Raw genomic sequence first — 12,560 nt, 5'->3', positions numbered from 1 at the left:
CACAAATCTCTCTCTCACTACACTGAAACGTTCTGAGGACGGGGATCATAGCTCACTCATCTCTGTATCCCTCGTGTGCTATCCATCTATCCAGATAAATATGCAAACTAACTTGTCAGTGGTTTAATATGAAGGGCACCAAACTGAAGGCCTTGAACTAGCTGTGTAGGCTTAGGAAGGTCACAACTTCTCCAGCCATCAACAAACATCTCATCTAAAACATGGGATGAAATGGATATATGAGGCGGCTTAGGTCACTTCTGGATCTAAAAAGCACTAGCACTATAGACGGGCCCTGGTTTTTTATAGCCTATCTCAGCAGTTTGAATTATTAGAAATAAGTTAACCTCGGTGGTCTTCTGTACCACTCAACAGAAGCATATACATAAATAATAGTTCAGAAAAAGATTCCTCTTTTCTGAAAGGAGATAACTATCATTTACACCAAAATCAAACAGTGGCACAGTCCTCTGGTGACTGTTCAAGGAGCTGAACACCACAAAAGGCAAGAATTTGACGGTGGGATTTTCTTTGAATAAAAGAAAAATCAGGAGAGAAATTAGCACCTAATATTCTTTGTTATTATCATATTCCCAATAGCAACTAACTCACTCCTTTTTACAGCACTTTCCTTATTTTGCTCTAAAACAAAGCCAAAATGAATGAACTGGCTCCATACTGCAGGAGGTCAGAAATAGAACAATTACTTTATTCTTAAGGGTACTGATGATATTAATTATTTTGCAAACAACAGGCTTTCTAATGTAAGGCACAACGGAAAGCATTTCATAGTTTGGCTAACAATCATCATCTTCTTGTTTAGCATTTAAAAACTTAATGAAAAGCCCTGTACATGTAAAATACTCCTGGTTAAATAAGAGCATTTATCATGTCCCTTTTCTGGAGGATATATTTACTGGAGAATAGTACTGGAAATTTTTCAACCTGAAATCTGCTTGGGTCTGTAACTTTCAGGTTTTAGAATATCAACTTAATGGAAAACTTAAAATACCCATTCACTTACACGTGCGGGCTCAAAACATGTCAATATAGCACAGCCAAACAAGTACAACCCAAAGTTCCACAACATTAACAGTATATCCAGACCTTTCAATTAAACACAAAACTGTGCTAAGGCCAGAAGCAGACTATCATCTGCCAACAACTTTAATGTAAAACGTATACAGTAAATATAAGCTTTGCTGAATGGTTTACGACAGTCCAGGCACATAAAATGAAAATACGCACATTCTAACTCAAACCAAGGAAACAAATCAGTCATTATACTGGCGACCTCATCATTAAGGTGTGTCTTCCTCAAGTACACAGCATGTCTGTCAATCAAGTTCACATCCTCCTCCTCCTGTGACAGGAAAGGAAGCTCACACTACACCAGAGGCTGCGAATCACAACCAGCAAGAAACCCTGAGTAGCAAAGCCAGAATACAGAAAGGGCTGGGGCGGGCGGAAACAGGAGAAACTGACTTCAGCTCTACCAAATACACTTTCCAACTAAGTTTGTCACTTCTGGCAAAGCTGGTTCTACAAGGCAGGAAAACACACTGTCCTGGAAAGAGGAGCAGAGCAATGGGTGAAGTCATTTTGCATCGAAGATGCAGATAAGCTAACCAATTGAAAGCTTTCTCAACGTCCACCCAAAACAAAGACTGAAGAACAAGCAAGCCCTTGAAAAGGAGTGACATGCCCTACCGCCCATCCAGACGCCAGAAGGGCAAAGAAGAGAAGTGGGGGAAAAGTTGGATGGGAGCATGGGGGTGTGGGGGAGGGGGAAATGGCGAAGGAGGGCGAACATGAGTAAGAAATTATGCTGCAGAAAAACAAAAAAAAAAGGATTCAGCAATAAACTGTCACAAACTGCCAAACTGAGAGAGATGGGGCCGGCCTGGGGCTCTGTGGAGCGCCGCGCTGCGGCCACCTGTGCCACTCACCCCGCCTGAGCCCATGCCCCAGGACCAGAGCCAAGCCCCGCCTCGACCTCCAGGAAATCCGAGCCCCGCGCACAACCAGGGCGCCACAGAAATGCGGGAGAGAGACCTGACTCGGCCTCTACCTTCGCCTCTGGCTCCGAGACAACCCCCAAATAAAGGGGTTTAGCAGCAAGGACACCTCTTCGTGCTCACGCCGGCCAGGGCGTGGGGGTGAGATCCGAGCGCCGCCACCCCTGCAAAGGCCGGAGGCAGCTCGGTCCCTCTCCCCGATCCAGCCAACGCGGGCGGCCCGCTGTCACCTGGCCACACTGCACCCGCCAAGTTAATGGAGCCGGGAAGCAGCGCAGAGACGCCCCTCGGGCGCCTCCTCGGGGCGCAGGCACGGCACGGAGTCCCAGCTCCTTCACCCACCCTGACTCGCCTCTGAAGATTCTGTCCCTTTCCCCAACGAAGCATCGCAGACACTTTCTTCCGTCTTTGTGCGCAGCTCAGCCCAAACCTCAGAACTGAAGCTCTGAGGTCCCGGGCCAAAGGCCACCCCAGAAACCACTCACTCTTCCCGCGAAGCCCGCACGGACACCGCTGGGCTCCGGCCCTGGGGAACCTCACAAGTCACGAGGCACGAACCCGGCTGTGGACGGCCCTCCCTCCCCCAAACGGGATCCAGCCGTGTTTTGGGCAACTTGAGCCGCATTTGAACGAGCGGCCTTGTCCAGCCGGCACCAGGTCATCACCACGCCCCTCGCACCCAGGTCCTACCCCGCGGCGCAGGCAACGTCCTGGTGTACACACACACACACACACTCACACAAGCACACCCTGTCAAACAAAGCCCCGGAGAACTCCTACCTCGCCCCCGTGCCCGTCGAAGATCCCGAAGATGGACGGGTGCGACTTGTTGGCCAGGTCCGTGAGAACTTCGAAGCGGTCCTCCATGTGGTCTCTCCGGCCCTGGATGGAATACACCGCCACGTTGTGGCTCTTGAACTCCCAGGTCTTGGAGAACTCCGCCTCCAGCACGTCCAGCCCCCCGAGCCGCTCGGTCTGCACCATCTCGGCCACCTTGCCCTTGACCATCTTCACGGCGTCCCGGCTGGACTTGACGATGGTCTTCACCTCGTCCGTGTGGAAGAAGTAACTCCACAGCGCCAAGCTGATGCACAGCAAGAAGAGCGTCTCGGGTCTCAGCAAGAAGTAGCGCATGAGGCGACCCAGCAGAGACAGCAAAGTCATTGTATCCTCGCTAGAGCCCGACCACCAGCACGCGCGCGCCCCGAAGGCTCGCCGGTCCGGAGCGCGGGGGGACGGCCCGCGGGACGGGCAGCAGGAGGCTGCGGAGCCGGGCGAGGGGCGGACGCCGACGGCTCGGCGCGGCCCGGAGAGCAGAAGCGGCCTCCCTTTTGTCTCCCGGCCTCGCGGCCCAAGGCCCGCGCCCGCCGCCCGTGCCGCCTCCCCTTCCTGCGCCCCTTTGTGAGGCGGCGGCGGCAATGAAGCGAAAGTTGCGCCGGGAGGCTCGGCCGCGGCGGGCGGGAGAGTCCAGGGGCGCCGGCGCGCGCACGGCCCCTCCGCGGGCCCCTCGCCGCTCGCGGAGCGGTCAGCAGGTGAGGCGGCGCGGGGCGCGAGAGCCGGCGGTGAGCGAGGCGAGTCCCCTCGGCCGCCGCTGTAAGGGAGCGCGGAGCCGCGAGCCAGCCGATCGCTTCAGACGGCAGTCCCCTGAGAAAAAAAGTTTTGCGGGAGCCTGGGCAGAGGCGGGGGTCCGCGGAGCCCGGCGACGCATCACGACGGGCGCGGAGCCGCAGGCGGCCGGCGGCTCTGCGTGCCTCTCCCGGCAGCTCGCGCTCCGCTCGGCTTGACTCGGCTCGGCGTCGCCCGCGCGCCCGCTCCTCGGCCCGGCTCGCGCTCGCCCCGCCCCCGCGCTCGCCCCGCCCCCGCAGCCGGGACTCCAGGCCCCGGGTCTCCGGGCGAGCTGTCAGAGGCCAGGGAGCCTCGGCGGCGGACGGCGCGCACGCAGCCCCGGGCGGCCCAGCGAAGCGAGGGCGAGGCGAGGGGCGCGTCCACGGCCGAGCTCGAGCGGACGCTGGTTCCTCCTCCCGCGCGGGCTCCCGGGACAATACGACACTGACCCTGGTCGTCGTCACGCTCCTTGCCCGGGAGCCGCTGCCGCCGCCGGCTGGAAAGCAGAGGTCCGGCCTGAGCGCCCCCCCCCCGGCAGGCCGCGCGGTAGCGCCGTCCCCGCGTCGCCCGCATAATGCAAGCGAGAAGGGACGCACGTCTGCCGCCTCGCAAAGCGGGGCGGAGCGGGCCGGCCGCTGGGGTTCGGTGGCGGGGGCCTGCCCGGATCCCCCGAGGCGAGGAGGATCGGGGCCTCGCAGCCTCCTCGCGACGGGCCAAGACCCTCTGGAGGAGGACAGCAAGTGAGGACTGGGGCGCCTGGAGGTCGCTAAAATTCTCGCCCCCGGAGAGCGAGGAGGGGCTGCCTCTGCGAGCTGCCGCCCGCGAGCAGGGGACTCTGGCACGGAGGCTCCCCTGGGCGCTGCCCTTCCCCGGAGGGACAGGGAGCCTCCCAGCGTGGCCGGCGCGGCCAGTCTTCCTCAGCAAAAAGAGGAGGATTGGCGGCAGATGTTAGCTCAGGTCTAATCTTCCTCAAAATAAATAAATAATTACAGAGATAGATCAAGGATAGTTGTTTTCCGAATAAAATTTTTATACCATTGCACCAAGTGTTTACATAAACCCAACTTATCCTAAGAATCTTGCATCTGATTGCCCTAGGCTTCTCTAGGAGAATCTTCAAACAAGCTTCCTAAATTATAATCTTAATCTAAATCATCACCTAAATTTTTTTATCCTAATTAACACACATCAACATTCTAGCTAATTTATAATATGAAACATTGTGAATAGTTGAATAATCCTGCTTAAAACCCTTAAATGACTTCTCATTGCTCTTAGAATAAAGACAAAAGTCTTAGCTATGGCCTTCCTCTCCTTCTCAGCCTTATTCCACGCCCCCTGCTCCCTCAGCCCACCCACTTCAGCCACATTTGCCTCCTCACACTTCCTGTAAAGCATCAAGCTCCCGCTTGCCTCGGGCCTTTCTTCCTGCAGTTCCGTTTAGCTGGAACGCTGGCCTTCCCAGGCCCACTCTCCCACCCACACTCCTAACTGGTGTGCCTCAGGCCTCAGCCCACACATCCTCTCCTAGAGCCTTCCCGACTCTGCAACCTGAGTCAGCTGCCTCTTGCCCCGCCTCATGGCAACGTGTACTTTTACTTCAGAGTGCTCATCAAAGTTGTAAACACATATTTTTTGTGAGTTTTTACAAATTAACATCTGTTTCCCCCCACTCTCACTATGATTTATATGCTCCATGAGGGCAGGAATGTGTCTGTTTTGTCCTCCATGGTAACTCCACCACCTAACACACTGCCTTGCACACAGTAGGCATACTGTAAATGTCTGTTCATGAGTGAATGAAGTTATTCTGAAATCATTATTTCAGCCCAACTCCAATTTTCTCTACTATTGCTGGTGATAAATGAAACACATTAATGTGCCTTTGAATCCCAGATAACAATAAAAAAAAAGAAATCAAAGAATAGCTCACCCATTGGTTAGTTGAAAATTGATTTTACTAACAGATGGAAAACATCAAAGGCCATTCAGATGCTTTTACTTTTTTTTTTACATCTTTGCTCATCTTCTCCTAAGATTATATTTTCATTACAAAGGGAAATTCTTTGCAAGAGCAAACATCTTTTCAAAATGAGTGTCCTGTGTCCATTTTTCTACTAAGATATTTGTCTTTACTTCTACAGTGTAAAAGGTTTTTAATATATTAAGGCTATCATTCCAGTTGTGAAGATATTTCCCATCTTGTCATTTACCTTTCTATTGTTTACAATGCTTTGAAATATAAGGAGCTTTATTTGATTTCATTTTTGTTGTTTATATTTTCTTTTTATAAGGCGAATTCTATCTTTTCCTTCAAAATTTGTGCTGTTTATGTCATGCTTAGAATGGGCAAGTAAGCTTTTTATTCCTCCATGCACAGCAGAATCTGCAATGCACCCAGGGTACTTTTCTCCAGCTATTTTTCCCACCACCCCCAAGACAATGTAGAGTATAACTCATTCATTTACTCATTCCTCTATTTATAACTTTGTCATTTATTCGGCACCAGGAACCAGGAAAACTGACACAATGCCTATCTTCATGGAGCCTGCAGTGAGAAGAACCAATCATAAATATACTACAAATAGACAAATGTCATTAACAAAGGCATACGCGTACAGTATTAATTCCTGTGGTGAACTTGCTGATTGTAAAGTCACGCTTAAGGGGCTGAGGGCCCTTCTATAATGGAAGGAATTGCCATTCTCGGGTTGGCCCTCCCTCTTCCAGAGTTCACTACTTCCACCATGTTGATCTCTTGTCACGTCCACCCCAAATCACAAGCCCATCTCCACCACTCAAGTTATTTAACCTTTTTGTACTTTGATTTTCTCATCAGTAAAATAGATATACTTATCACACCTAATCTATAGGTCATTTTAAGGATTACAGGAGCTAATATACATGAAGCGCTTAGAAGAGTGCCTGGCACATAGTAAGCACCCAATAGAAGTGAATTATTATTAGTTGAAGGGCGTGAATAGATACAATAAGTTTACAGGCAACTCATAAATACAGAGCAGGGTATGATAAGACCCTGCCTGACAGAAGACCCATGAGGATTCTGAGGAGGAGGCAATCGTACCTGGTTAGAGGGATCAGGAAGGCCTCGTGAAGGGGGGATGGGGCATTTGGGATGGCAGGGTTTGGACGTGCAGAAAAAGGGGGGTAGGACTGGGGGTATAGACTTCCAGAAGGAAGGAATGGCACTCATTCTGTTTGCTCACTGTGTTTCAAAAAGAGGAAAGCTTAGAGGACTAGCAGGAGGGAAAGCAGGATTGGTCCCATGGCACTGTATTTCGAAGAGCTTTGAATAATAAGTTTATATTACTTCATTGGTCATACAGAGAGGCTGGCAGTTTTCAAAAGGGGAACAGTAGCAAGATCGGAATCTGGTTACTAGAATGTGATTAAATCTACTCAAATCCATCATGGTAATAGGAAACGTTTCCTCAGAACTTACACATTGTATTTGCACACCCATGTTCATAGCAGCACTATTGACGAGAGCCAAGAGGTGGAAGCAACCCGCATGTCCATTGACGAATGAAGGGACAAATAAAATGTGGTATATACATAACACGATGGAATATTATTCAGCTTTAAAAAGAAAGGAAATACTGTCACATGCTGCGACATGGATGAACCTGGAGGACGTTACACTAAGTGGAATAAGCCAGTCACAGAAAGACAAACACTGTATGATTCCACTTACACTATGCGGTATCTCGAGTAGTCAAATTCCTAGAAACATAAAGTAGAATGGTGATTGTCAGGGGCTGTGGGAGGGGTTAATGGGGGGTTGTTCTTTAATGGGTATAGTGTGTCAACTTTGCAAGGTGGAAAAGTTCTGGAGATTCGTTGCACAACAATGTAAACACTCTCAACCTAATGAACTGAACGCTTAAAAATAGTTAAGCTGGTAAATTTTATGTTTTTTACCAGAATAATAAAAATAAAATGTAGATTTGCTGCTGGTGACTTCAGCTTTTGCCACTAATAAGCTGATTTGGAGTCGTTTTTGAAAGGAGAGTCAGCCTTATCAACGTTCATTTAGGAATCAATAGTGTCAGGTACCTCTTTTCCCCAGTTGTCCTTTGAAACGGGCTCATCACAGCTGGACTTGGTGGCCCCACAGTCACAGTCCTTGGGAAGGTGACTGCAAACCAATGCGACTTTAGAGCCAGAGTATCTAGAATGACATTAAGAAACAGTAGGTCTCAGAGGTTGGGACAGCCACAACGTGAAGTGACTGCATTTAGGACACATGCTGAAATCCTGGGTACACTTCTGGGCGGAGAAGTTGTGAGCAGACATAAAGTAAGTGTGCTTGCTGGGTGAGACCCAGTTAGAGGTTGAAGAAAAGACCTGATTGCAGTGATTATGTGTCTGAATCTAATTTTAAAATATCCTGAACCTTACAACAGAAAAATCCTGTGGTTTGGTAGCTTAAGAAGGGAGTACATTTTTATTTGAGATTCATCCTGTTGACCTTAAAAATAAAACAGCCAATTATTTTACCTTCAAAACAAGTTTACTTGGGAATAGCCAAAGAATAGCAATTCAGGTTATGCATGCTGTGGGAATCACGGCAAATCCAACAAACAAGGGAGAGGGACGTTATTTTATAAAGAAAAAGGAGAAATTTGGGAGGGGTTGTTTTGCAGGAAAGTCCATTGGAGAAAAGCAAGCATTCAACGATGGTTTCTCATGCTGAGTGTTGTTGGGGTAGCCAATTTCTGTTTTGGATACAAGGCACATTTCTTCCTGTAATTAACGAGTCTTTCCTTTTAACAACTTCCGTTGGGGTCTGTAATTGACTATCTTTCCTGTAATTTAGGTCCAGTGGTGTTCCTGGGGGCTCACCCTTCTGGCCTCCTGACTCCATTTTCAATGAGGGTTTCCCTTATCAATCTTCACAGTCCCAAAGAGTAACAGTTACTAAACAATAAAGCCTCGTCATTCACACAGATGATTCTCACCGGGGATGAGGGCGAGGAGGAGAGAAAAGAACATTTATGAGAATTAGATCCGAGGAAGAGGGAGATGTAGTTTGACCAAGCATATTGTTCAAGCTCCCTTTTTAAATGAAATGTGAATGTAACAGGTTGAGTTAAAAAGAAGTAGATCCTTTTAAAAAGAATTGTTTTTTATGTTTTGCTCTTGTAGCCTTGAGAACAAAACAACAAAGTGAAAAGGTAACTTCCCTCCTCCTCTCTTGGGGAGGAAGAGCCTCCAGACCGCGGGCTCTGGGCCTCTGGGTCCCTCACACAGGAGGGCACTGACAGCTCTTCAGTGCTGGGAGCTTATTCCACAGACCACCCCGGCGGTGGTTTGGAAGGTCTGTGCCTGTGGAGAGAAGGGGCCTGGAATGGGGGTGGGATAGAGAGTTTTCAGAGAGGTGGAGCACCAAGGGGTAGGACCCTAGCACCCTGGGGTGGGGGGTGCTGTGTGAATTCCTGAGGATGGAGCACCAGGTTCATGACCTTGGGAGCCCAGGCCAGGCTCAGAGGTCCAAGCTGGGGACAGAGGGAGTGGATGCCACGTCAGGATCGTCTGCTGCCTCAGGGTGCAGCCAAGAGTGAGCTGACCTGGGCCCAAAGCCGGGTGAGCAAGCCCTGCTTCTCTTGCATTCGGGGTTCCTTAAGACCCTGGTTGACAGCGCTGCTCTACAACAGTCATAATCCCCAAGCACGCACTTTCAGAGACCCCATCTTACATCATATAAAAGGTACTGAAATGCACCTGTGTCCCACATTAAATAAAATTTTTGTCCAAAACATTTTTTTGAGTTTTCATAATTTTGCTTCCGAGATTTTTCTATGCCTAACTCATTTAATTTATGTTTGGCTCTAATTTCTGAGGAAAATATTGTGTGTATTGTAAAAATTTGTTTTTTTAAGTTTTTTTATTTTCTCTTTTTCTCCCCGAAGCCCCCCGGTACATGGTTGTGTATATTTAGTTGTGGGTCCTTCTAGTTGTGGCCTGTGGGATGCCGCCTCAGCATGGCCTGATGAGTGGTGCCATGTCCATGCCCAGGATTCGAACTGGTGAAACCCTGGGCCACCGAAGCAGACTGTGTGAACTTAACCACTCGGCCACAGGGCTGGCCCCTAAAAATTTTTTTGAACTGTTTTCGAATTTGACAGGTTTTTTTTTTGAGAAAGATTGGCCCTGAGCTGACATCTGTGTCAATCCCCCTCTATTTTATATGTGGGACGCCTGCCGCAGCGTGGCTTGACATCGGTGCTAGGTCTGCGCCCGGGATGTGAACCTCGGGCCTCCAAGGCGGAGCACACAAACCCAATGGCTCTGACACCGGGCCAGTCCCTGTGGCAGATTTTTAATACTAAATTTAATTACTAATAAATAGGCAACAATAGAACATTTTCTAAAGTTTAATTAAGCATCCATTAATTGTGATTTGGCTAGTTTTTTTGAAATGAGTGGCCTTTTCTCATCTTCAGGTCTAAGAGATTCTCATAGGCCCTGAAAAGCTCATGGGTCCTGGCACTCTGACTCTAGGGTCTACTCGATAAAGTATTCCTGGATGTGTCGCAGGAAAAGGGAAGGGGCTAGAAGGATGACCAACATTCCATCTATTACCAGCCTTGTTGAGTGGAAAGCTGAAATCGCATTTAATTTAGGATGTTCAAGAAATGCAGTATTTCTTGTCTCCAGTGTCGTGGAAGGATCCATGCCTGAGACACACACTGAAGAGAGTAGCTACAGGGGGCACAGCTGTAAAAGTTTGGGAAGCCCTGACCTGGTCAGTCTTATTCCAAGGGTCTTCAGGCAGTACCTAAAAAAGGTGCTAACTGGGAGGGGCTGGCTGTCCTGATGGCCCATGTGAGGTGCCCATACATCAAACTCACCCACTAGTTCCCAAACTGTTTTGAATAGTTGCACGAATTTTGAAGTTATTAGCCTCCAAGAGTAAATCTCTCTCTCTATTTTGGTGATGAAGATTAGCCCTGAGCTAACACCTGCTGCCAATCCTCCCCTTTTTGCTGAGGAAGAGTGGCCCTGAGCTAACATCTTTGCCCATCTCCCTCTATTTTCTATGTGGGATGCCTGCCGCAGCATGGCTTGACAAGCTGTGTGTAGATCAGCTCCCCGGATTCGAACCGGCAAATGCCAGGCTGCCAAAGGGGAGCACACGAACTTAAACCCTGCGCCACCGGGCCGGGCCCCAAGAGTAAATATTTTTAAGGACAAAACTCACTTAGCTGGATGTTTGCTAGTGTGTTTAATTTAATTTTATGTTATGCTTATTGCTTGTGTGCTTGTGGTACATAGGTTAAAATGCTGATTTACAAGAGGATATTTTAATTTAGCAAGCTGGCTGTGGTATAAAGTTTTAATTTTCTTTAAAAAATGTAAATTTGCATACCACATAAAATCAAGTGGTGGTTCTGTCTAGCAGCAAGGAAGTAAACTCGAGAGTCTTGTTTGTCCAGATTGATGTATTGTGTCTTGATGGCCTGCTCTACTGGGCACCAACACTTTCCCCCAGTGTGTGTTAGTCTCTGCTCTCAGCATGCGATGCTTTTTTGTAAGAGAAAATGATATACTGTCTTACCCCAGGTCCTCTAGAAATCAGAGCCTGAGGCAAAACTAATGTGCGAACGCGATACCAGGAAGCAAGAGCAAGGGGAAGGCGTGTTCAGTCACGCCATTCGGCTCTCAAGCAGCTGTATGGGAACCTTACTTCTCAGAACAGTTCGTGGGAGGGAGGGCAGGGAGAAAGGAGAAGTATTCATTTTTCTGCTTCTTCACATTTACTCTCTCTCAGTGGTCAAAGTTAGCCCCAAGGGGCACTCACTTCTGCATTCTTCCTAATTGTTACCTGGCCCTCTGGGCAGCTGTTGGACACACCAAAGCCTTTGTCAGCAGAAGGGCCTTCCTCTGAGTGAGCTATAGGTCGAGGGAGAGCCAGCAAGATGAGGGCAAGACCCAGGGACACTCCTGCCTGCCTACCTGCAGCCTCAGGACTTGCCTGGTCAAACCAGCACGTGTCAGGAATGCTAGGCAGGTCCTGCGGTGTGTCATGCCTCAGTCGTGACCGTGAGGCCCCAAGGGAGCAGATGAGAGGGATACGGGGTGAGGCCTGAGGTGAGGTGCTAATGAGTTGTTCTGTGAGCACAAGGGACTGGGAGCAACTGCTGCAGAGAGCCCAGCTGGCACCCTGGCGGAGTGCTGTAAGCCCTACTTCCGAGGTGAGCTTGTTGAGAGCCTCCCTCCAAAAATGATCCAGACCTTCTCTCTAAGCCGTAAGAACAAGGTCCATGGCAAGCAATCTTCCCAGAGGGCCATCGGTAGCATTGAGCAGAAAGGCATCTTAGAGGAAAAGTGGGAAGGTTCATAACTAAGTCTAGCACTTACTCCACTAGAAAATAAGTAGAGATCCTTGCAAGGCAGGACAGGTATGTCCCACAAAACATCTTCCCTGGGAGGATGCCTCTTGATTTCAGTGGTTTTTAATATATTTACAAGGTTGTGCAATCATTACCACTATCTATTTCCAGAACATTTTTGTCATCCCAAGAGAAACCCCATATACGTTAGCAGTCAGCCTCATTTGCCCTTCCTCCAGGCCTGTGAACCACTAATCTAATCTATTTCTGTCTCTTTGTTTGCCTATTCTGGACATTCCATATAAATGGAGTCATACAATATGTAGCCTTTTGCATGTGGCTTCTTTCACTTAGCATATTTTCAAGGACTATCTGTGTTGTAACATGTATCAGTATTTCACTCCTTTTCATGGCTGTATAAGATTCCACTGTTCATATATAACACATTTTGTTTATCCTTTGATCAGCTGATAGACATTTTGTTTGTTTCCACTTTTTTATACTTCTTGATTTTTAATGCTCAATTCCATACAATGTCATATCTCTTGAAATAATGTTTTCAGCAATATTTATATAGAAC

At 48.6% G+C, this 12,560-nt stretch overlaps 1 protein-coding gene across 10 annotated transcripts in view; it reads right to left on the bottom strand.

Moving 5' to 3' along the window:
• Nucleotides 1-4,401, bottom strand: part of LOC139045291 (protein phosphatase 1L-like) — a 353,755-nt gene extending 349,354 nt beyond the window's left edge. For 9 of the 10 annotated variants that reach the window (XM_070509725.1, XM_070509730.1, XM_070509727.1 and 6 more), the window contains exon 1: nucleotides 2,799-4,401. In XM_070509725.1, coding sequence (XP_070365826.1) covers nucleotides 2,799-3,182 — 384 coding nt within the window. In that variant the 5' untranslated portion in view covers nucleotides 3,183-4,401. The remainder of the gene's footprint in view (nucleotides 1-2,798) is intronic. The other variant, XM_070509726.1, reaches the window with a different exon arrangement.
• Nucleotides 4,402-12,560: the final 8,159 nt, after the last annotated feature.

The sequence above is a fragment of the Equus asinus genome, chromosome 5 (genome assembly GCF_041296235.1).
Source record: "Equus asinus isolate D_3611 breed Donkey chromosome 5, EquAss-T2T_v2, whole genome shotgun sequence".
NCBI lineage: Eukaryota > Metazoa > Chordata > Mammalia > Perissodactyla > Equidae > Equus > Equus asinus.
The sequence above is the reverse complement of the archived record's forward strand: the minus strand, read 5'-3'. Positions and strand labels throughout refer to the sequence as shown.